Source organism: Elephas maximus, chromosome 18, assembly GCF_024166365.1.
Source record: "Elephas maximus indicus isolate mEleMax1 chromosome 18, mEleMax1 primary haplotype, whole genome shotgun sequence".
NCBI lineage: Eukaryota > Metazoa > Chordata > Mammalia > Proboscidea > Elephantidae > Elephas > Elephas maximus.
This window is the reverse complement of record NC_064836.1, coordinates 10,787,612-10,811,950: the sequence shown is the minus strand read 5'-3', so window position 1 is coordinate 10,811,950 and position 24,339 is coordinate 10,787,612. Positions and strand designations below refer to the sequence as shown.

At 57.6% G+C, this 24,339-nt stretch overlaps 1 protein-coding gene across 1 annotated transcript; it reads right to left on the bottom strand.

Moving 5' to 3' along the window:
- Positions 1-47: 47 nt before the first annotated feature.
- Positions 48-19,347, bottom strand: LOC126061631 (receptor-type tyrosine-protein phosphatase V-like). The gene is made up of 33 exons (XM_049858287.1): positions 19,277-19,347; positions 18,890-18,935; positions 18,464-18,736; positions 17,989-18,258; positions 17,562-17,837; positions 16,222-16,476; positions 15,880-16,125; positions 15,448-15,723; positions 13,777-14,049; positions 11,789-12,052; positions 11,325-11,591; positions 10,714-10,995; positions 9,807-9,947; positions 9,329-9,539; positions 8,783-8,850; positions 7,514-7,640; positions 7,322-7,369; positions 6,521-6,614; positions 6,299-6,389; positions 6,115-6,191; positions 4,587-4,721; positions 3,690-3,812; positions 2,955-3,115; positions 2,696-2,831; positions 2,264-2,331; positions 2,017-2,173; positions 1,834-1,912; positions 1,661-1,737; positions 1,390-1,518; positions 1,143-1,253; positions 880-1,043; positions 423-558; positions 48-189 (listed from the first exon to the last, which is right to left on the bottom strand). The coding sequence occupies exons 1-33, from the start codon at positions 19,331-19,333 to the stop codon at positions 130-132; spliced, it is 5,178 nt and encodes a 1,725-aa protein (XP_049714244.1). The 5' UTR covers positions 19,334-19,347; the 3' UTR covers positions 48-129.
- Between the last annotated feature and the right edge of the window lie 4,992 nt (positions 19,348-24,339).

Genomic DNA, 24,339 nt, shown 5'->3' with positions numbered 1-24,339 from the left:
ATCTTTATTCCCCAATTCTGCCCCTTCACAGCACAGGGCCCTCCTGGGGAAGCCAGGCCCGAGTGAGCCTACAGGGGTAGGCATTGTCCAGCAGGGCACAGACCCATTCTGCTCCTAAGCTGTGCTGGCTCAGGGAAGCTCGTCTACCAGTGCGCTGTTCAGACAGTTGTAGAGGTAGATATACTGTTCCTGGGGACAGAGGTGGGGAAAGAAGCCTCACCCCACCTGCCCAAATCTAACCAAGAAAGGCTTCCTTGGTGTCTCCGGGCCCCTAGGGTTCCATTTCAGCCAGAGAGTGGCCCACAGCGCACAGCCCCACCTGGGGCTGTGCAAATGGCACTGCCTAGAGGCATCCCGTAGCTGGGCAGAAACTTCCCCACCTCCCGCCCCTTCCCACAGCTGAGCCCCTTGTCACCTCTCACCAGTGTTGGGGTCATTAGGCCACAGGCCTGTGACTGCTGCAGGGCCACATTAAAGACGTCCACAGTGCACTCAGCCCCCGCCTGCTGCAGCAGCTGCTCCATGGCCAGGAAGATGCCCAACTGGGCCACACCCTTGCTGCAATGGACCCAGAGTTGGATGGGGTGCCTCCAGGGGTGGGGTGGGAGAGGATGTCCAGGTATATGGGAAAACCCAACCCGGGCTGGAGGGCTGGAAGGGACACTGGGCATTTGGTCAACCAAGCTGGGCCTGGGTAGGGAAGGGTACATTCCTACCGTATCCCTGAGAGACCCAAGGGCAGGGGAGGAGGACAGAGGGAACTAGGAGACTGTGCCCTTTGACCCATAACCCAAGCAGAGCTCAGCGAGATGTAAGACCCTGCCAGAGGGGCGCTGAGGGGGTCCTGGCACCTACCACCCAGCCCTTTGTCCACAGCACCTGGAGTGGCTGAGCAGCGTGCCCGGCTTCTTGCTCTTGCCGCGGGAGCAGCACTGGCCCACAGCGACCAGGAAGGGCAGCAGGGTAGTGGCGGGCAGCTCACGCCCAGGCTCCCAGGACGGAAACTGCAGGTGCTGCACCTGCCTCTCCTTCCTGCTCTCTCCCTAGGGACAAGGACCCCATCAGCATTAGTGCCAGGGAGGCCGGGGGGAGCTGACACAGGACAGCCCACCCATCCCACACCCTGTTGCCCCAACACCTACATGTGTGACTCTGAGGAGGGTGCAGGGCCAGCCACCTGTGTTGCTCTCGGCCACCCAGTGCACAGTCACCATATCCATGACAATGGGATGTATCTCTGTGGGCCAGAACTCCTGGAGTGGGGGAGGCCGTCAGGACCGCTCAGATAGCTTCCCCAGGTCTCTCCCCAGGTCCTGGCCATCCACACTCCACCCTGACTCCTAAGCCTCCCATCCTATGTCCTCCTCTCCCTCCCCCTGACCCCCTCACCTTCTGCACGTCGTCAGGCGGACACAGGGAGACCAGCACATGGGCCCCATGCTCCCACACCAGCTCCCAGAGCTCCCGTGGCCCCACAGGGCCTGTCAGCACCACGTGGTCGCGGCCAGAAGGCCCACCCTGCAGAGCACAGCTCAATGGCTCAAGAGACCGAGGGCATTCCTGGCCATCCCTAGGAGCCCTCTGCAACCCCAGCCCCAGCCCAGGAGGCCCAAATGGTCAGACAGGACAAGTAAAAGGCAGAAGGCTGGCATCATCTCACAGGGAAGAGCCAGGCTTCAGGCATCTCATCAGGGGGACTCTCCTCCAAAGGAGAAAATTGCACTTGAGAACGATCGTCTGTGGGAGGATAGTGAGGGTGACGCTGCCATAGGTGGTGCCAGATGCCCCTGGCCAGTGCTTGCCACCCACCATCCACACAGTGCGCACACTCACAGGAGACACTGCTGTGCTGATCATGGCCAGCAGGGGGCGTCAGAGAGCCAGCCTCTTCCTGGATGGCCCGGAGCAGGAGCTGGGAGCAAGATGGGCACCGACGCTGGGCAGAGCCCACAGAAGTGCCAGCAGGGCAGGGGAAAGCCATCTTCATTTGTTATCCACCCCTGGCCTGAAGCTTACCTCGTATTCCTTCAAGAAGCCAGCATTGGCGTTGGCCGCCCTCTTGGTGCAGGCCTGCCCGAAGTTCTTCACAGAGATGGGGCAGGACCTGGGGCAGGGGTGCAGAGGCGAGAAGGCACGCCAGCTTCCCCAGCTCCCGCTCCTAGTCTTCTTGGCTCTGCTCAGGGACAGGAGTCGGGCCTGTTGGTGGGCAGGCACAGGAAACCTGAGACCCATCCCACAAGGGCCCAAGGGGGCCATGACTTACTCTGAGGTGTCCAAGGGCCCTTCCAGAATCTTGCTCAGGAGACAGCTGTGCAGGAAAACGTACTGGCTCTGCAGGGAGAAGGGCAGGTCCACTGAGACAGCATGGCCCAGCAGAGAGACTTTCCAGGCCCCCACCCCCCGGGGAGACTGGGATGGGGCAGGGTGAGGGGGGTGCCATTTGGGGACCCTCCCTGTGCTATCATACAATGTCAAAGCTGGGGCCTGCCCCACCTCCCCTTCTACAGAAAGGGAAACAAACCCAGACGGGGTGGTGACATGTTTCAGCCCCCCCGCCCCGGGTCGTTGGGTGTCCCCTGAACTCCTTTGCCTGGTCCCTGCCACTACCTCCAGACCCTGTGGCCCCCACAGCCATCCACCTCCCACCCACTCCTTCAGGGTTCCAGCGCCCAGCCCAGGTGGCTGCAGCCCTCACCGGGGTCTGGATCATGAGGGGCCGGTGCAGCCGGAGTGCGTACACGGAGTTGAACACATCTACCATCTGCTCCTGCTCCAGCTGCTGCAGCAGCCTGGTCAGGGCCACAAAGGTGCCCGTCCGGCCCACGCCCGCACTGTGGGGACAAGTCCTGGGGAGCTGAATGGGTGAAGGGGCTGTCCGTGGCCCCTGTGGCCCTAGAGCCCTTCCCCAGAGCCTCCTCCACCTAAGCCAAGCAGCGGGCCTTCCAGGCGCTCACCTGCAGTGCACCAGGATGGGCCCCGTGCCCTGGGAAGCCCGGACCTGCTCCCGTACCAGCTCCACAAAGGTGAGCAGGGAGCTGGGGGCCTCAGGGATGCTGTGGTCAGGCCAGGTCGTGAACTGCAGCTGCTTCACCCTCCGCTGTTGTTGCTCAGAGGCCTGAGTCAGGGAGCGGAGCAGGAGAGGGGGCGGGGGGGCTGCTCCTACTTGTCACTCTTACTGGTCCCAGCCCTGAAACTTTCATCACCAGCTCCCTGAGGGCAGGGGGATACCTCCCCCCTCAGACTGGATGTCCCTTGAGGGTGGTGCCTATGTCATCTCCCTCCCTCTAGATGCCCTGAGCCCTTGAATTCTTTTCTATATAGAGGGTGCCCAGGCAGAGGGATGATTCTGGTCTCTGATTTCCTGCCCCAGGAGGTCACAGCGGGTAAGGCAGTTGGGCAAAAGGGGGTGGGGTGAAGAAAGGAGCCCTGAGCTGAGCGTGGGGCAGGGTACAGCCTTCACTTCTTGCCCCCACTCTACCCTTGACTCACCAAGCAGCCTCGACTACAACCTTAACCTTCTCTGTGCTTCATTACCGTTCCCTAACTACCATCTCCCCAAGGGAGTCGGGAGTCCTGGGCAGTGAGGTCCTCAGAAAGGAGGTCACGGGGACCCTGGAGGCAAGGCACCCTTCTCGGGCAGTCCAGGGCTAAGGCCCACCCCACACTGCCCATCTCCCTGGGACACGCACGTGCTGCAGCTGGAATTCACGCTTGGTCCACTCATCCTCAAGCTCCTCAGCCAAGAGGTGAACAGTGATGTGGCCATGGGTGATGGGGATGGAGTCAGCCGGCCAGTAATGCTCACACAACACCTAGGCCGAAGGATTTGTGTGGGCAGAGGGTGATACTATAGAGGTCATAGAGAGCGCCCAACCTTACCACCACGTCCCCAAAACTTATTCAGCCCCAGCCTTCCTCACCCATCTCTCTGATCCCTGCTACCCTGCTGAAATTCTCTCTGACATGACCCAAGGCAACTTTCTCCAGAACCCTCCCTTCCCTAGCTGGACCCCAGCTCCCTCACCTCAGGCCTCTTGTGCGACCCTTAGAGCTTTGAATTGGCTCCAGAGCTCCTTAGTAAAACTGGGTGGCCTTATTTAGTGGCTGTCTGTCCTTGCCTCACTGCTCAGGCTGACGTCAAACTCCTTGCAAGCACCCTCTCTGTCCCAGGGCCCTTCAGTGAGCAGGCACAGAGGCCTCACCCAGTTTACTGAAAGAAAGGATGCACAGTGCCCCTACCCGCAATGCCCACCCTGGACCGGTCCTCACCCCTTCATCTCCAACCTCTCCAGCCTTCTCTGTCCACAGCAAGAGCAAGCAGCAAGAGTAAGCAGAGGAAATGAGAAATAGCAGAGGCTGTTGGGAACTGAGTCAAGCTGGGTGCACCTGGTCCCTCCCCCCTGCCTCCCAATGCTGGGTGATCCTGGGGAACCCCACCAACCTCCAACCTGCCTGGCATCACTCCTGTCTGCCTCACTCTCCCTGACTGGAAGATACCATTAGGGTTGCTAAGGCCCGTGGCCATTCCTGCCCGGAGAACGTGTGCCACCTGGTGGCTATTTCTGGAAACTGCAGGGCATGCTCACCCTCCCGTTCTCCATGCCCACTGTCAGCATGACAATGATGTGGACCTGCTGCTCCCACACCAGCCGCCAGAAGTCCTCCAGAGTTTTTTTGAGAGGCCCCTGGGTGGCGATGAATTCCTGTGGGTTGGTGTAACCCTGGGGTGTGGGTGGCAGAGGACAGGAACATGTTAACAGGTGAACCCTTGGTCCTCTGGGCCCCACCAAGCACACTGCAGTAAACATCCCATGTGTGACCTCCTAGAGTGAGGACACTCTGTACACACTAATACGTGTGCAAGCATGTGAACATGTGTGTGCACCAAGGAATCAAACCTGGAGGGGGAACTTTAGAGACTCCCCACCACTACCCATGCCCCACTTCAAAAGGGCAAGAAAACCCTTTATGACAATAAGATACTAACGTCCCAGTCCACCCTCCTCACCAGTGCCAGCGTGACCTTCCTAACAGCAAACTCTGTGTTTCTGTAGTGCTCAAACGTCTTTCATGGCTCCCCATTGCCCACCAAACAAAATCCAAATCCCTCAGCCTAACAAGCAAGGTCCTCCTGAATTCAGCAACATCCTACCGTTCCTATCTCACTCCCACTACCTGCACCTTCACCCCACCCTGCATGCCACTCACGCTGGGCCCTCCGCAATCCCTGTACATTCTTGCCTCAGGGAGGGGTTGTATTCATTCAGGCTCTTTTCTCCAGCCAGAATGTCCTTCCCCCCTTTATCTTCCCCACTTATTAAAATTCTACTCATCCTTCAAGAAGACATCAAGTGTCCTCTCCTCTAAAGGAAACCCTGATGGCATAGTGGTCAAGTGCTATGGCTGCTAATCAAAAGGCTGGCAGTTGGAATCCACCAGGTGCTCCTTGGAAACTCTGTGGGGCAGTTCTACTCTGTCCTGCAGGGCCGCTGTGAGTCAGAACCGACTTGACAGCAACAGGTTTGGTTTTTTTTTTCTCCTCTGGAAAGACTTTATTGATACAGGATGTGGACCAAATTGCTCCCTCCTCCATGTGCCCAGAACACTGTGCTTGTTCCCTTGTTACAACACTCGTCACACTGTGTGGTGGATGTGCCACGTCTTACACACACACACAGTCATGCACGCACACACCCCACGTGTTCTGTCGGGAGGTGGGGAGTACAGCTAACTTCCGCAGCCCAGCACCGTGCCTGACACAAAATGAAAACCAGTCGCTGTTGTGTCGACTCCGACTCATGATGATCCCATGTGTGTAAGGGTAGAATTGTGCTCCACAGGGTTTTCAGTGGGTGAATTTTCAGAAGTAGATAGCCAGGCCTTTCTTCCAGGGTGCCTCTGGGTAGACTCAAACCACTAACCTTTCAGTTAGCAGTTGAGCATATAACTGTTTGCACCACCTAGACCCTCAATAAATACCTGTTGGATTGACCTAAAGAAACACAAGCTGGTGACCTTCATGGACATCTAGCTGAGCTCAGGCAGGACAGTGTGTCTGCAAACCAGCCCAACTCCTGAGCAGACAGCCACAGACAGCTGGCAGTCAGCCCTTACCGGGATGAAGTTGGCATTGATGTAGTCGGAATGGGGCTCTCCCTCCACCTGGGCCAGCCTGACCCGAGAGTGGTCATCTGCAGAGGGTAAGGTTGTGCCCTCAGTGCTGGGGCACACACAGCCTCCTCCCTCCTCCATGCCAGGCCCTGCCCTCTGCCGGTGCCCTCGCCTGCCCCATGCTCACAGGGCAGTACATGTGGGTAGCGGTTCTTGGTGGCGTTGGCAGGATGTTCTGCCTCCAGTCTGGGCTGCTCCTTGCCCACCTCCTTCAGCTCCTGCAGAGATTGGGGGCAGGCAGTGGTGTCTGAAGCAGGCCCATCTCACCCTCATAGGACAGGGCAGGGTGCTGAGTGCGAAGCTGGATGTTCCAGCCTCACGCCCCCGTCCTTCCACCTCTGAGCCTTACCTCAAACTCCTGAAAGAAAGCCTGGTGACCGTGAGCGCTCTTAGCCTCATAGCTCTGCCGGAAGCTCTGGATGGGGATCGGCCGGTGGGTCCGCCTGGTGGGAGAGGGAGGGAGCGGGCCTGGGTGTGCGGGTGGTGGGCACAGAGTGGTGGACCTCAGTCTTGGCTGCACAACCTGATCTCCGCAAGCTGGTGAGAACCCAGCCCCTGGGCTCCAGTCCCTGACCTGGAGTCTGCAGGCATGTTTAGCAGGCTCCTGTGCTGCAAGGGCGGGGCTGCAAGCCACCCACCAGCATGGAAGGATGGAGATGGGGACACACAGGAAGGAGGGGCAGGGTGGGGGCCAGACCTGCACGGAATGCCCAGGCCTGGCTTATAAACCCCTCCCAGGGTCTGCAACAGGGCTTCCTGTACAGCTGGTGCTCAGTTAATGTCGGTTCAATACGAAGTCAGTATAAGGAAGAACAGGAGGGAATTACAGGCCTAATAGAGGACAGAGGGAGAAAGAAAAGAGAGAGATTTGGCCTGACAGGATCCAGCGGTCACTCAGGGAGAAGGTAGGACTGGAGTTGGGGAGTTTGGAGGAGAAGGAGGCAGAATGAGCCAAGAGGAGCTGGAGAGCCCAGGGGTTGGAGAGAAAGTCCAGGCAGGTGGCTGGGGAAGAAGGGCAGCGCCCTGTCTGGGAGGCATCACAGAGGTGCAGGCTGCAGGGAGACTTGGCAGTGTCACCTGGGGCCCACCCATGCAGGCCCCACAGCCCTCACACCACGGGGCTGGCAGGTGGCGGGGGAACAGTACTCACCGCAGGTTATAAGCAGTCAGCTCTTGGGAAAACTGATTCTTCTGGGCCCTGCAAAGGGCGAAGAGGACTGTGGGAGGCAGCCTGGGGAGGCCAGGGCAGGGCTAGCCTCTTCTGGAGGATGCCACCCCTGCCCCGGCCACACGGCACCACCCCGCTCACAAGCTCTTCCAGCCCCCAGCCCACCCAGCTCACCTCTGCCGTTTTGCTCGCCGCCAGCACAGCAGGCTCAATACGGCACAGACAGTGAAGACACAGCCCACCACAACGCCCACCACCACAACGAGGGGCACTGCCGCCCTTGGGATGCTGGCCAGGGGCTCTGTGGGGGCAAGGGGAGGAGGGAGCATGGCAGCCTTGCCCCCAACCCTGCCAGTGCCATGCCAACCTCACCTGGGCTTTGGACCCTCTGGGCAGAGGGCACAGTGGCCCCCCAGAAGTTCCAGATGCCAAACCAAAGCCAGAGGTGGCTTTGAGGGGGAGCATCCTGGATGGGCGCCAAGAACACCCAGCAAGCCCTCCCTGCTCCACCTCCTAGGAACACCCCCCAAAGACCCTACTCCCATCCCTGGCATCCTCAAACAAAAGAGGGCAGAGGCCTGGTTACCTGGATTTTCTAGAACTACATTGTCCAACAAGGAATTCCTGGGTGGTGGAAACGGTTAACCACTCGACTACTAGCTGAAAGGTTGCTGGTTCGAACCTGCCTAGAGGTGCCTCAGAGGAAAGGCCTGGTGATCTGCTTTTCAAAGGTCACAGCCTTGAAAACCCGAAGAAGTAGTTCTACTCCACGAACATGGGGTCGCCATGAGTTGGAATCAATTCAACAGCAACTAACAGCAGCAACACTGTCCAACACTGTACCCACTAGCCACATGTGGCTATCGAGCACTTGAAATGTGGCTAGTCTTAATTGAGATCTGCTCTAGGCATAAAATACACACCAAATTTCAAAGATTTAGTAAGAAAAAATGGTATGAAAGATCTATTTTTTTTTTTTAATGGATCATGCATTGAAATGATTTAGATATCTTAGTTTAAATGAAATGTTTTTAAAATTAATTTCAACTGGTTTTATCTTTTAATGTGGTTACTAGGAAATTTTAATACATGTATGGTTCACATTTATGGCTTGCTTATGTTTCTAGTGGGCAGTGCTGTACTAGCGTGTGGATGGCCGGGCCACACGGCTGTAGCGGGACAGTGCTGGAAGGTGGTGTGATTATGGACGTTGGTGAAGAGTCTCTGTCTCTACCTCCAGCCCACCCAGGGCAATTCTGGTGCCCAAGCACCTTCATCGCGGGCTTCTGGGCCCCTCAGCTCTGCTAGGCAGGATATGTTCTCCCTGGAGTCTAACCTCAGTCCCTCCTGCTGCTGGTTGGGAATGAGCCTCAGAAGAGGGGTCCTGGCACTTCTCCCCCACTCCAGCGCCCAGCTGGAACTGCAGCTAAGTGCCCACCTTACCTGAGAAGGCTGAGAAGGAGATAATGGGTTCAGGAGGGCTGGACCTGGTAAAGGCAGCAACACTGAACCTGGGCAGAGAAACGAGACCTTCTGTCGGGGGAGGGTCAGGCAAAGAAGGCAAAGCACCTCCCAGGAAACCAAGTCATGAGCAATAGACCCACAAAAAGTAAGAGCTTCCTTCATCTGTTTAAAAGATATAGATTGAGTTACCTGCCACCTAAGAGCAAGCCTCCCCTAGCTTTTCTTCCATCTTCCCTGACCTATTCTGAGAGCAAGAGTAAGCCCTAGAAGTAGACACCTGAATATCATTGGCATTGCTCCAGCAAGCTGAAACAGAATCCACACCCCATTTTCCTTTCTGAAAAAAGAACCATGTAACAGTTGGGTGTTCCCTTTTTTGCCCTGCCTACCAGGAAGCCCAGCCAAAATAACTCTACTCTTTGTAAGTTAGCCCAGATCTTTTGTTGAAATATGTGTAAACAACCCATCTTTTAAAAAAAAAAAAAAAAAAAAATTATAATGCCCCCCTCTGGCCTTAGCCCTCACCTGTACTGGGCACCTGGCTTGAGCTGCCCATTACATATTTCCTGAGTCTGGCCACAGTCCTCTGTACCCACAGGCACCATCCAGATTCTCGGCACAGCCCAGGGCCCCGGATAGAAGGGGTTGGGGAGCAGGATGGCCAGGTAGGAGTCACGTCCTCTGTAGTAGTGGTCATACCAGGTGTGGTTGATGGCTTCCTGGGGAGGCCGAGCCACTGGGAAAGGAACAGGAGAGGGATAGACAAGGTCAGCAAGAGGACCAAGGCCTCCCCCCCGGACACGGAGCGGTGACCCCATTTCTTCTAACATGCGCCCACCATTCACAACCCAACAGCCCCGTCCTCAAGAAAGCTCTGGTTCTTGCTGCTCACACCACACACCAGGCTCAGACGTTTCACCTTCCAGTCTCAGTCTCTGAGTCACCTACGCCAGACTGGGCAGCGGCCTGGTCCCCCCACACCCATCCCAGGCCCAGTACTCACATGACATGTCGGTGGTGGCGATGACACCATACCACTGGATCTGCCCATCATCCTTGCCAAACATGCCTGGCGTGATCACCACTCCCATCTCCGACTCGTGCTTCAGCTGGGGGGCCATGGCTAACTCTGGGGGGTGCCAGGCTGGAGGTGGAAAGGAGCAGAGTAAGGTCACCCTTCCAGGGCAGGGCCATGCCTACGTCTCCCAGTGCCTGGCACATCATAGGCCCACAGCAAATGACTGATGGATACACGTAAATGAGAACCGTAAGATTCCTAGCCATGGTGCCCAGAGCATGAGGCTCAAAAGCACGGCGTCGACGTACGTGAAACGCCTAGGAGAAACACCTAGGACAGGCAAGTGTATAGCCACCAAAGTTCATGAGTGGTTACCAGGGGCGGGCAGCAAGGAGAGGAAAAGGGGGCCTCATTGCTTAGGGGACAAAAAGCAGAACTGACCCATAGGGTTTCCAAAAAGCACCTGGTGGATTCAAACTGCTAACCTTTTGGTTAGCAGCCGTAGCTCTTAACCACTGCACCACCAGAGTTTCCATTAAGGGTGATAGAAATGTGGAAGAGTAGAGAGGCTGGACAACACGAGGAACGTAACTCATGCACTGGATTGTACACTACTCTGTCCTATAGGGTCAGTATGAGTCGGAATCGATTCCACGGCAGTGGGTTGGTGGGTGGATTGGATTGTACATGGAAACAATGTTAAAAGGGCAAATGTTTTATCACATGTATGTTTACTTTTTTTTTTTTTTTAATGTGGTATCAAAACAGCAAGATCAGGGCCAGAGGACAGGGTTGGGGCTTGGGGACCAGGGAGTGAGAATACCAGGTGGGCAGTGATGGGGGGGAGACTGCGGGTGTGGAGGTAGCCCCAGAGGCCGTGAAAAGTGCCTACCCTCCGCAGAAGTGGCACACACCAGGGTGACCGCCCGGCTCCACAGCCCGTTTCTGCCCAGCACGGTGAGGCTGAGGCGGTAGGAAGTGGCGGGCACCAGGCTGGACAGCAGGACAGCATCCCCAGAGGTGTTGGCCTGGAAGACGATGTGAGCATTCCCTCCCACTGCCAGCTGCTCTACCACCACGAGGCAGGTACCCACGTCCCCAGTGGGCACCGTCCAGTTCAGGACCAGGTGGGTGGCCTCTGGCTGGCACTGCACGTCCTCCACGGGGTCAGGCTCTGTAGAAGTCAAAGGTTCTGCCTTGTGTGGAGGCCAGACTCAGTGTACCCCAAGAGGAAGGTATCTGGGTCAGGGGCTCTCAAAATCCTCAGGTGCAAGGGACTGGGCACCCGTGTCCACAGAAGGGGCCCCAGGCACACAGAGAAACACCTTCTCCCTCGGCCATCACTGCCCTCTGCAGAAGCACAGGGGGCGATGGCCCCACGGCAGGTGGGCACAACATCCGACTGGGAGGAGCAGAGGCTGGAGTGGAATGGGCAGTGCTGCTGACTGGGTTGGGGTCTGCCTCTCAGGGCACCACCATCTTCCCCGACAGACACACACATACCAACGGGCAGAACCACGGAGTGGGTGGAGGCCTGCAGAGGGCCCGCCTGGCACAGCACCGACAAGGAGAGGTTACGTCCAGGTGTGAGGCCCCTCAGGACGAGGTGGGCTTGGCCGAGCACCAGGGGCTGCTCCCAGGAGAGATACCCAGCCTCTGAGAGCTGGGCATGGCATACCCCCTGCCCCAAGGGGCCGCTGGCCCAGGCCAGGTTGACCACGGCACTGCCCGCCTGCATCGATACCAACAACTCACTGGGCAAGAGTGGGGCTGTGGAGGGAAGGAGAGAGGTCAAGCAGACTTCTGATCCCGTCGCTGAGGGCCTGGGCCACAATACCAGTGGCTTGCTGACCCCATTCAGAGCCCTTGCTTGTGTAGGTAGGGAAATGGGGCAAAAGGGAGATGAAGGTACCAGTGAAGCAACAGCCCAGGGGTCTCAGAAGCACCCTGTCCCCACCACCACTCACAGGTCCAGCCAAAGGCGTTGGCCGCCACAGCACGAAGGGGCCCAGCCTTCGAGACCACCTCCACCTCGTACTTAGTGCCCGGAGTCAGAGCCGAAAAGCTGGTGCTGTCCACCTCGGGTCCCAGAGTGCTGGTGCCCACCCAGACACCCGCCTGGTACAGAGTCACCTGGTAGCTGTCCCGGCCCCCAGGAGCATGGACCCAGGATGTCCGGAGCTGGGTGGGGCCTTCACTGGTCACATTGACCAGAGGAGGGGTGAAGGGAGCTGCAGGGAGAACAAGATACAGGGGGTGGGGAGGACAAGAGGAAAACTAGAGACCAAATCCCGCTCTCCTCCCTCCGGAAGAGATCTCCCCACTTCTCCCTCCATCCTTGACCTAATCAAGAAACTTCTGGGAGTCTGAGACCCCAGTTCAGGGGCAGCAAGTGAGCCTGTGACCCCACTCCACTATAAGCAACATGGCGGCAGGGCTGTGCCATTCATCCCCAGGTAGCAGAGTGCAAGCTAAGTGTCTGTTGAATCAGTGAACTAATCACCGACACTCCCACCATGTGCGCCTCTCAAAGGCAGAGCTAGACTGGGCAGCACCAGAGTTAAATCACGTGCTTCGCCCAGCCCCAGCACCCGGGGAACTTTTAACCAGTTGCCATCATGTCGATTCCAACTCCTGTGTGTCAGAGCAGAACTATGCTCCAAAGGGTTTTCTGTGGCTCATCTTTCGGAATTAGATCGCCAGGTCTTTCTTCCAAGGTGCCTTTTGGTTAGTACCACAGCATTTAACCGTTTGTCCTGCCTTTGAAGGACCCTTAAATGGGTGCATCAGGGTTCCGAAGGGCAGGCAGCTATCTGTGGGCCCACGTGCTTCTCCCCTCTCAGAGCTCAGACACCCAGTTAAAGATTGCTTTAGAAATAGGGAAACTGAGGCTCAGAGAGGAACAAGGCTTGCTTTAGGTTCTAAGCCACAACTAAAACCCAGGTCTCTTAACTCCCAGGCCAGCACTCTTTCCAGCACCTTACAACACTACCTCCCAGGCCTGTCTGGGGTCTCAGTGCTGGAGAGAAATCTAGGTGGAATCTAGAGGAAAGCAGGGAAGGTGGCTGGGATGGAAGAGGGAGACTGAGAGGGGAAGACTGGGGAGGTCACAGCTCCAGAGGAGGATGGTGCTAGGGTGGGGACACCAGCTGTCGACAGCTCTACCGGGGACTCAGCAAGCAGAAAACCAGGAAGACTCAGGCCAGCACAGGATAGAGCTGGAAACCCCAGCCCCATGGGCTCTGGGGGCTTTCCGGGGAGGAGAGAACCTCGCTGTATGATGCACAGCAGGTTCTGCCACTTCTGTAACTCCGGTTCTCTTTTTCCAGCACCTTCACTGACAGCCCCCGCCCCTGCTTCTCTCCCCTGCTGGGGTTAGCATAGGGAAGGAGTGTGGACTCAGGGTCACACTGCCTGATGTGAATCCCAACTCCCCATTTACAGCTGAAGAACTTAGGGCAAGGTATTTTCCTTCTCTGTGCCTCAGTTTCCTCATCTGTGAAATGGACATAACTATAGAACCTGCCTCACAGACCTGTCGTTACAAGAAACAAATAAGAAAACGCATGGAGATCACTTAACGAAGTGCCCGTGAACATCAGCTATTACTGTTGCTGGTATCAACCACTCATGGGCCCAAATGGGGCTTGAGGTCTGGTCTTGGCTGGGTCCACACTGTCAGCCACAAGAGAAGCTGCAGAATGGCGTGCCCATGGCTGCTATACCAGTGAGCAAACGCCGTGTTCTACCACCTTCTGGAATGCCAGAGGGCCAGAGCCCCGAGGATTCCTGGTAAGGGGAATGGGGTCTTCTGGCACCTCAGAATCGGCGAATGTGCTCTCAGCCAGCCCAGCTGCCTGCCCACAGGTGACAAAGAGGTCAAGGGGGACCCACAGGCCCTGGGAATTCGAGGAGCATGGTGGCGGTGAGGGAGGGTGGCACTGAGGGCACTCACTTGTCCAGCCCGTGGCATTGGCACTGCTGCTCTCGTCCGGACCCCTCAGGGTGGCCAGCTGCACTAGGAACTTGCTGCCCGGGGACAGCTGGGCCCAGGAGAAGTTCTGGGCCTCCGGAGTCAGGGTCTCCTCGACTACCAGAGTCAGAGGCCTTAGGCAGTAAAGCTGAAGCCGGAAGCCATCCCTGACCCCGGGTGGGGGGCTCCAGGAAGCCATCAGGGCATGAGGTTGGGAGGCAAGGCCCAGGCTCAAGTTAGCAGGAGGAGCGGGGACTGCAAGGATAAGGAAAAAACGGAATTGGAATAGCCAGAATCCCCGGCCTCTCGGCCTCTCCTTCCCTGCTATCTGCCTCCCTTCCCTAGGTCTCTGAACAAGCTCCAAACGTTCTCAGCCTAGAAGTCCAGTTCCACAGGGCTCTAACCCACTCTCCTTTCCTTCGCAGGAAAGCCTCTTAAAGATGTGCCCTGACACCCACTCCCCACCTCTTCCCCAGACTGTCACCCATTGGAGCACAGTGTCTGGTTCACATCTGTTCGCTGCAGGACCTGTACAGCGTCCACTGTCTGGCATCACTTGTGGGCCCTGGCCTCCACCTCACCTGCAGGCATTTCATTCCCGCATGGACTCACGCCTTCTCCACTGCGGGCCTTGGCACATGCTTAGCCTTTTGCTAAAGCCCTCTGCTCCTCATCCCACCCAGACCCACACTTTCCACTCAGCTCACTCTCTCCCAAAACACTCTCTCTGCCTCCTAAGCAGGTGTCCTCTCTGTGAGTTGTGAAAAGATTAGGCTGAATCCAGAAAATTCCCTGTATTTGATGCTTGACCATTTTAAACTACAAAAGCTACAGTTCCATATGGTTCAAGTTAAATCACTCTGCACAGTGTTACCAATACACTTACCCTGTATTGTAATATGACATAATGATATAATTTACATATAAACCATCTGTTTGCTTTCTAGACTGTCTTGTTCATGATTTTTAGCCTCAGTACCTAGCTCAACACCTAGAAAGTGTGAGGCATTTGTTAAGTATTTGTTGCGGGGATGGAAGGATTAATGGGTGCATGGGTGGGTAGGTGTATGGATGAGTGGGTGGATGGATAGATGGGTGGGTGGGAAGATTCGTGGGAGAGTGGATGGATGGATGGATGGATGGATGGATGGATGGATGGATGGATGGATGGATGGATGGATGGATGGATGGATGGATGGATGGATGGATGGATGGATGGATGGATGGATGGATGGATGGATGGATGGATGGATGGATGGATGGATGGATGGATGGATGGATGGATGGATGGATGGATGGATGGATGGATGGATGGATGGATGGATGGATGGATGGATGGATGGATGGATGGATGGATGGATGGATGGATGGATGGATGGATGGGTGGCTGGGTGGCTGGGTGGGTAGATGGGTGGGTAGATGGGTGGGTAGATGGGTGGGTAGATGGGTGGGTAGATGGGTGGATGGGTGGGGGGGGTGCATGGTCAACCAGTTGGAAGGAAGTCAAAAATATCTGCAAATTGACTAATGAAAGGCCATGTTGGCCCTTTGAGTCGAGAATGTAGCCCACAGAAGGGCAGAGAGTAAAGAAAGCCAGTAACCCACCCCCACTGCCCTGGGCTGTCCCCCCAGAGGCTACGGCCAGGAGCTCACCAGTGCAGGCATGGGTCCTCCGAATGCTGGAGTTGAGGCTACCTGCCCAGGCCCATACAGACACAGTGTAGCAGGAGCCGGGCACCAGAGCCTGCAGAGCCAGGCTGGAATTGTCCGGGCCCAAGTGGATGGGACTGCCCAGTGACTTCTGGCTGCCCTCTTGGTCCCAGGTGACCCTGTAGCCTTCCCGCTGCCCTGTTGCTGGGGCCCAGCTGATGGCCAGCTCAGAGGGGCTGACCCTGCTGATAACCTCCAGTGACTGTGGTGCCAGCGGCCCTGAAGAGAGAGGGGGTTTTGCAAGGAGGCCCTACAGTGTCTGTGGTCCTGTGATGCCCCCTGCTCAGCTCTCCAGAGCCTCTTTCCTACCCAGACTTCCCTCTCTAAGGCCAGGCCTCCCAGGCTGGAGCTCAGGACACACTGGCTGGCACTCACGTGTGTGGCCCATGAGGCTCTGGGTGATAACTCCCCGAGCTGAGGCAATGTCCACCCGGTAGCAAGCCCCAGGCACCAGCCCACAGAAGGTGATCTGGGTGGCACCAGATGGCACAGAGATATTTCCAAGGAGGCCTGGGGTGCCCTCAGCATAGAGCAGTGCCCTCCTCCCAGGCTCCCTGGTGGCCTCCAGCCCTTCCAGCTGCAGTGTGGCATCATGGCCTTGTGTGGGCTGGGCTTCAGAATCTGGAGAAGACACAGGCCCCAGAGAGTAAGGACCTGCTGCCTCCACATGCAGATGCCCAGGCAGGGCCCCACCTGGTACCCCCAGCCCAGACTCACCATCCAGCCAGGCACTGGCCTGGGCCCAGGCATCATAGGGCCCAGCCAGAACTTTCAGCTCCAGAGCATAGTGTCCAGCAGGCAGGGGCCCTGGGAATGTAGCACTGAGGTCCCCAGGGCCCAGAGTGACATTTCTTTCCACCGGCCCACTTAACCTCAGCAGGTAGCCATCCCGGGCACCCGGCCCAGGCTTCCAGCTTGCCCAGAGCTCCGGGGGCTGGGGGGTCAGCACCAGTTCCAGAGGGGCAGAGGGATCTAGGGAGGAAAGGAGCAAATATGTAAAGAAAGAATTAAACAGTGGATGAGGAAAACCTACTCATTCTGCCAGCTTCTTTCTACATGCCTTGGACCTCGTCTCATCCAGACACCAGCAGCCACCATTTGCCAAGTTCTGGATGAAGACTGGTATCTGTCCATCTGGCCATGGACAGCAGTGAGGGAAATAACCAGCATGGCTCTGAGTACGCTACACACAGTATCTCCCCTTCACTGCTCACAACACCATCAAGTGGACACTACTATTACTATCCCCTTTCCAAGAAATGGAAAATGAAGCACAGAGAAGGCAAGTAATTTGTCCAAAGACCCACAGCCAGTGAGTGGCAGAAATGAGATTCAGAACCCAGGTGGTCTGGCTCCACTACGCTTAACCACTACGTGACAGAGCTTCTCTGAGTAAAGAGAAAAATTGTAGAAAAGTCAGCATGGGCTCTGCAGGCACCCAACCCAGGTTCAGATCAGCTCAGCCACTTGCAAGTTGTGTGACCCTTGGGTTCTTTCCCCTCTGGCAGCACAGCTCCCTCTACCGTAAAATGGGGATAACACCATTAACATAGAGTCCCTGGGTGGCACAAAGGCTAAACACTCAACTACTAGCTTAAAAGTTGGAGGTTCAAACCTACCCACAGGCCCCTCGGAAGACAGGCCTGGCTATGTGCTTCTAAAAGGTCATGGCCTTGAAAACCCTGTGGAGCAGTTCTACTCTGCACATGTGGGGTTACCATGAGTTGGAATCTACTCGACAACAGCTAACAACGACTAAAATACAACGACTAGTGTAGAATTAAATGAGATGATACATGGACAGAGCCTAGCACAGGGCCTGGCACACAGAAGGGTTCAAGTGAGGATAACTGTTACCATCATCATCTTCTCAGATGGGCACCTCCACCAGCCAATTGGAGGGGCACACCACCCTCCAAGCCCCACCCCCTCCCTGTGGAATTCCAAAGGAACCCCTCCCCCACCAGTTGTATCCTGGCCACTTGGCCAGGGGCTGCTTCCCCAGTGAGGAACAGCTGAGCAGCCTGTGTTTTGCCCCCTGCCTCTCAGGCACTCACAGGTCCACTCAGTGGCGGTGGCTGTGGTGTTGGGCCCTGTTGCCTGATGGGGCCCCACAGCAGCAGTCAGGGTCAACTGATAGGGGGTGCCCGGAGAGAGGTGAAGGAAGGTGTAGTTGGAGACCCCCGGCTCAACTACTACGGTCAGGCTGGTGCCACCGGGGAGGTCTGTGAGTGATAGGTGGAGCCAGGCAGCGCCCTCTGAGACATTCCAGGAGGCTCGCAGGGCACCAGTGCCCATGGCATGCAGCTGCAGGTGATCCAGAGACACAGGGGCTGGAGAGAGGATGGAGACAGCAAAGTCAGTCCTGGCACCAGCCCTGCACTATGTTGGGATACATCTGCCTATGAGGCTCTGGGCTCACCACTGTCGCCCCCACTCTCAGCTTTGCTACCAACTGGTGACTTGGCCAAGTGCCCACCTTACCTGTCCACTGGTGGATGCTGGTCTTTGCTTGGAGGTTGCTGGCCCAGGTGGTAACCTCCAAAACATACTCGTTCCCTGGCAACAGGTTGCCAAATCTGTAGGACCGGGTGCCCGGGGGCATGGAGATATTGTGTGCCAATGTCTGAGATTCCAGGTGGTAGAGCAGAAGCTGGTAGCCATCCTGTTCCCCGGGAGCAGCACCCCAGGAGGCCTCCAGGCTAGATGGGCTCCCAGAGCTCTGGAGCTGCAGGTCACGGACAGTCGCTGGTGCTGCAGCAGAGGTCGAGAGAAGCCCCAAGGTGAGAGGGCAGCACCCCTCGGCTTCCAGTGCTTCTAAGTGGGTCACTGTACCTGGCCTGGTCCTCAGAGAAGTTGTCCCCTTTGGGCTACCCTGCCCTCTGTGAGCCCTCCAGAGCAGCCAACTTCTGCCCAGACCCCAGCCAATGCCTCCACCTCCAGCCTGCAGGCCACGCACCAGTGTGGGTAGTGAGGGTGATGGTGGCATTCTGAGCACAGGGTCGAAGGGCAGTCACTTCCAGCCGGTAGCGACTCCCTGGCACCAGGTCCTTAAACTCAAAGCTGGATGCATTGGTGTGGACCTGTAGCTGCCGCCCTTCGGGAGAGCCGAGGGGACTCAAGCGAATGAGCCAGAGTGTGTGGCCAGGCCGCCCTGGCTCCGGGGCTTCCCAGCTCACAAACAGGCTAGTAGGCCTCCCCTGGCTGCCGACGTTCACTTTCGGGAGTAGCCCTGGACAAAAGGGGTTACAATTAGAGTCTCCCAAGGCCGAGTCTGCCCTGAAGAAGGAGGGCAAGCAGCAAAAGGCCAGAGCAGAGGCAGCATCTGCATGGAGAGACTGGCCCTGCACCCACCCTAACCCCCTTCCCCACTGCAGACACCTACCTCCACTCTCTTCAAGGTGCCCTTCCAGGGAGTGGCATGCGTCTACCTGTGCGAAGGAGGAGAAGGGAGAGGGAAGGAGATGGATGTGACAGCCAGTGGGGGACAGGGCCAGGGCCGGAGGGAGAAGGCTCTCATCTGGCCTGACACTCCCCCAGCTACAGCTAAAGGGTTATCTCTGGGAGGGAGGTACACCCAAGGTGCGGCTGGAGCAATCTGTTCTGGCTGTGCCGGCCCGGGTGGGTGGGAAGCAACCTCTGCTCTCGCTCTCGCCTAGTGCAGACCAGCTGTGGGGCCCCCGCAGAGCGGAGTGGGGCTGGGATGTGCCCTAGAGAGCAGAGACCCTGCCTGCCTGACCTACCCTGTTCCTCTCCCCCATGCCCACCTTACCTCAGCCCAAATTCCTGGGAGCCAGAGAAGGGCGGCAACCAGGATTGGGGGCCTCATCCCAGTGTCTGCAAAGGAAGGTTGGGAGGCTGCAGTGGGGAGGAGCCAGTCCCCACGTCTCAGCCCTCCCCTCGCCCTGCTGGCTGGCTGGCGGGCTGGTGGGCAGGCAAGGGTGGGAAGGCCAGAGCTGCAGGCAGACAGCAGGCAGATGGCAGTAGACATGGAAGAGCAAGGGGCTGCCACTCCACCCGGGCCACTACCACCGCAGTCTGCCCAGCCTCGGCAAGGCGCAGTGAGGGAGAGGGGCGGGGGCTGGCTCCGGGCCCAGAAGGTGGAAGGGGACTGCAACTCAGACTGCAGACCAGCCCATCTCCTCCTCCCTCTGCCTGCTCCACCTCCACCCCACATCCAGGGAGGAAAACGTCCTGTGCTCTGGGGTGATGAGGAGGCAAGATGGTCTCGTGGGTGGGTAGACACAGCAGAATGGACTTGCTCTCCACTCCCTGATCTGGAGGAGGGCTGTGTGTCTATTGGCTCCATCAACACGTGAGAGGTAGACAGGGTGTTTGTTTTCCTGTGTGTGTATCCTGGTGACATTTGTGTGCCTGTGTGTCCCTGTGTGCTGGGTGGATGGACCACTATGAATGCGGGTCCCTCCTTGTGAATCCATGTGGCCCCATGTCCTTGTGGACAGAGACACAGGAGAGCATCCTAGAGGCCTGAGACACAGCAATGGTAGGCCTAGAAGAGCTCACCTGGCCCTCAGTCCGACCTTCTCATTGCCAGATGAGGAAGCTGAGATCCAGAGAGGGGAAGAACCTGACCCACAGGGTGTGAGGAGAGGAGCTGGACTTGAACATGAGGCTTCTGATTCCGCTAAACAGGGACAGCACCCCCTGCCTGGTCCTCACCCTCCCAAACTGGGACCTTCCAATGGGAGACCTCTGGGGAGTGGGCCAAATCCCTAGGGTTTTGCTTGTCTTTCCCCCACCTCTCAATACTTCAATCACTGGGGCCCACACCTGTTTCCTCTGCCCCCTCCCAGCCTGCACCTGGCTGCCAGGCACTACATAGACCTAGGCTAGAAGACATCGAGCTTGAGGCATGCCTTCACCTCAGCCTACAGTCAGCTACCCACCTCGAGCTGCTCACCGAGGTATCCCCACCCCAAGACAGCTGAAGGCATGGAGGGGAGGGAGAGCAGAAGGAGAAGAAATGGCTCTGGGCCCTGGGAAGGGAGCTCAGGACTCAGGTGAAAACTCTGGAAGTGGGGAGGAGAGAAGATGAGGGAAAGACAGGGGTATAGAAACTCTGAATAGCAAGATAGCTTCTGTGGGAGCCAGTCCCTGGGGTTGGCCCCAGCATGGAGGGTTGGCCTGCTCAGAGGCCAGCTCAGCCCAGGCCAGCTCAGCCTCGCTCCCAGCTCAAGCTGAGCCAGGGGCTGCCTGCTCCTCCCCCACTCCACCCAACCCCAAACCTCAGAGCCACCCACCAGGCCCCTGGATGGGGGCCTGGAAACTCAGCACTGCAGACTCATCAGATTTTCCAAGCCGTGTGTGCCTGTGCGTGTGTGTGTATGTGTGTGTGTGTGTGCGCGCACGCACGCGCACGCACACACGTGCTCTTTCGAAAGAGGTGGGGGTTAGCAACTAGGGAAACTGATGTGAAAGGGAGGATGTTCTAGTCTGGCTAAGAGGTGAGGGAAACATCCCATCTACCCTGTCCCGCCTCACCTGTGGGCCCCTCACTTTGCTTCTTCTAGCAGAGTCTTGATCAGCAGCAGCCACGGGAAGAAGTGGAGTGGAAACATGCTAATTCGTAATCTAATAGAGGACATGTGTTTAAGTAAGGGGAGGGGTCCCAGACCCTTCCCAGGAGTCCCCATGAAACAGGAGCCTGTGGAGAAGCACAGACTCCTTAGCCAGTCCCGTGGGCCGAGCCCAGCAGAGGCACCTGGCCACAGAAGGCACACATACCAGCCCCCTCCTGGCCACAGAAGACATGCATGCCAGTCCCCCACCACCCCCCCAGTCTGGTGTAGCCCTGGAGATGAGAGAGGGGGCTCCAGAGAGGGTGAAAACAGGCTCTTAGAGATAACAAGCAGCCTCCCCAGCCCAAGCCTCCCCATTCAGCAAAAAAAGTACCACAGGGCTGTGTCTCCCCTCCCCTCCCCTGGCAACCACCCCCATAGACAAACCCACATCCTCTCCCTAGAGAACACTTGGGGTCCTCCTGAGGCCTCAGAGCACCTTACTGATTCCTTCTGGAGAGGCCAGGATGCAGATCCAAACGTCCTGGCTCCCGGACATAAGCCGCCCGATCTCTCCCCACAGCAGTCCTCTTCCGGCCCCTCCCCTTCTCTCCCACAGGCTGAAGCCAGACCTTGGGCATCCCCCACACTGGGAATGACAATCACAGGCAGGAGAGGGCCAGGGTGGCTCAGGACAGGGAAGTTGCCCATTCTACCTCCCACACTCTGGGGAAGGTCACCAGGGATTGGGAGGACCTAGATCCCACTGCCCAGGCTGTGGGAAGGCAGTGGGGCTGGGGGCGGTGGGCCACCGGGGTGTGGGGTATCTGTGAGGGTGTGTGTGTATGTAGTGCAGTGCATGTGTGTGCACGGGTGGGCCATGAGGGTGCACAAACCTGTTTGGATGGAGGCCTGGGTGCCCTTGTGGGCATCTGGAACAACAGGGAGGGTAGGGGAGAGAAGAGAGCCTTTGGGAAGAAAGGGCCACATAGTAGAACAGGTGCGCATCTCACTGGCTCTGGGCTTGGGAGAGGGAGAGGGACTCTCACCTGCCCGAAAGTCCTCCTGGCAGAATCCTAAGTTCCAGCAAACAGGCAAGGAACGACCTCTTCCCTGGAGCTCCAGGAGGCTATGCACTGCTCCCGAGTGCTGAGCTAGCCTGGCTCCCTGGTGCTCTCAGCCAGGGGTGAGGGGTATGAGAAAGTCGCCTTCACCAGCAGGCACCAAAAGATGGCAGGGAAACTGGGCTGGGGTAGCGGATGGGCACCTAGGATGGCCTGGCACAGAGATGTGGCCCTGGTACATGCCCAGTGGGTCCCCTCCTCCCTCAGCATTCAACAGGCAGGCCCAGGCCCACTCCCACTGCCCTATCAGCTCTTCTCTGCCCCACTCGCCCAGTATCTCCTCCGGTGTCTCCCTGCCTCTTCCTGGGTGAGCCTCCTGGATTCCAGCTCTCTGTGTCTCTGTCTCCCCAACACAGCCCAGGGACAAGCCTGGGCCTGTAAAGACAAGGCTGAAGAAGCTGGCCAAGGCTAACTGAGGATGTAGGGGGCTGGAGGCTCAGAGCACCTAGGATCCTGGGGCTTCTCCAGAGAGGAGAGGAACTGAGTTGGGGAGCTAAGAAGGGAGTGTGCAGAACCCAGGAGTCCTGAACCCCAGTCTCGGCCCTGTCCTCAAGATCCTCTACCCCTTGGAATTTTATATCGTGGCAGCTTTTGCCTCTGGGGGCTGGCAGCAGCCTGCCTAGGAGCTCCTTGCTCCCTAGGTGTTGCCAGGGAGCAATGACTTGACTTCTGGGAGCTCTGGATATGCGTGCTCCAACTGAGGGCCTTCGGACAAGAAGGAGTTGTGGCTCTCGGCCCCTAGAATTAGGGAAGGACTGGAGGAGGGAGGCAGGAGAATCTGGAGGTGTGTGGCCAGAGCTCAGGAGGGGTGAGGGCACGGAGCACAGAAGGCACAAGGCATCATCATCCCTGCAGCAGTCCCTCCCCAGCCTAGTCTGGGACTGGGACACCTCTGGTCTCTCTGGAATGCACTCCTGGGGATGGGGGGGCAGGGGGAAGGGAAGTCTGGAGGCCTCTGGGAGTGACTTCTTCTCTCCAGTAGCTGCCCACCCCTGGGTCAGAACTACCCCAGGCACCCTCTACCAGAAGGCTGGCTGGAGAACACAAGGCAGCGAGGAGGAAGGGGCAAGAGTCCGGTGAGAGATGAGACTCGGTGACCCGTGGTTCCTTCCACCAGATGCTGTTCCCCAGCCCCCTCCCCTCTCCTGCTTCTCAGCAGACAGCTCAGAACACTAGCTGTGCCCAAGGCACCTCATACCACAAGGGTGACGTCATTCACAAGGCTGACCTTGACGAGGGAAGTGCTATCATCATCCCCCCTGGGGGGGAGGAACCTGAGGAGGAGACCAAGAAGCAGGAGGTTCGATAACTTGCCCAAGTTCTCCTGGCTAATAAGCCACACCTTAAACTCACATACGGGTCTTTCTGACTCTCACCCGTTACTGCACTTTCTCTGGAGTTGAGGGTCACTGTCACCTAAGTCTTAACTCAGGAGGGCAATTCAGCAATATGAGTGAGGAGAGAGAGCTGCCTGGGGCAATTCTGCCTAGGGTTGGGCAGCTTCTGGAGGGGAGAAGAGAGAAGTCACTCCCAGGGGCCTCCAGGCCCATCCTCCTCCCTGAGTGCACTCCAGAGAGGCTAGAGCAAGGTGTCCCAGTCCCCGCGCCCGACTGGGGAGGGGCTGCGCAGGGATGACACAGGTCTTGTCCCATCCGTGCTCGGTGCCCCGCCCCTCTCAGCTTTGGCCACACAGCTCCATGAACATCCAGGCATTTGTGAGCCTGAAGGGGAGATGGAGTGGGCAGGAAGCAAGGAGTGACTATCCCCCCCAAACACGCCCTAAGGGAACTAGGAGACTCTTGGGATTTTGCCTAATCCCCAACCATTAACCCCCACCAACTACTCTCCTCATCTCCTGGCTCCCAGCTTCCTTGCTGTCACCCTAAAGCTCAGCTCCCACCTACTGGAACCACTGCTGGGCCCCAGCCTCACCAGGGGCTGGAGGTGTGCCCACAGCCAGCAGGGCTCAGACCAGGGAAACCTGGGGCACTTGGGGGACCAGTGTGGGGAGGGCTTTTGCCTGCTTCCTCCTCCCCCACCCCTGTGGTATCCTAGCTTCCTGTTCTTGATAACAATCAGCAACTGGCCCAGAGGGGGTGGCCCTCTTTCCAATCCCCTTCTGCCCCCACCTCTTTTCTGTCCTCAGGGCCACCACTATCTCAGGAAATATTAACTATTTGGGAGGTAGATGA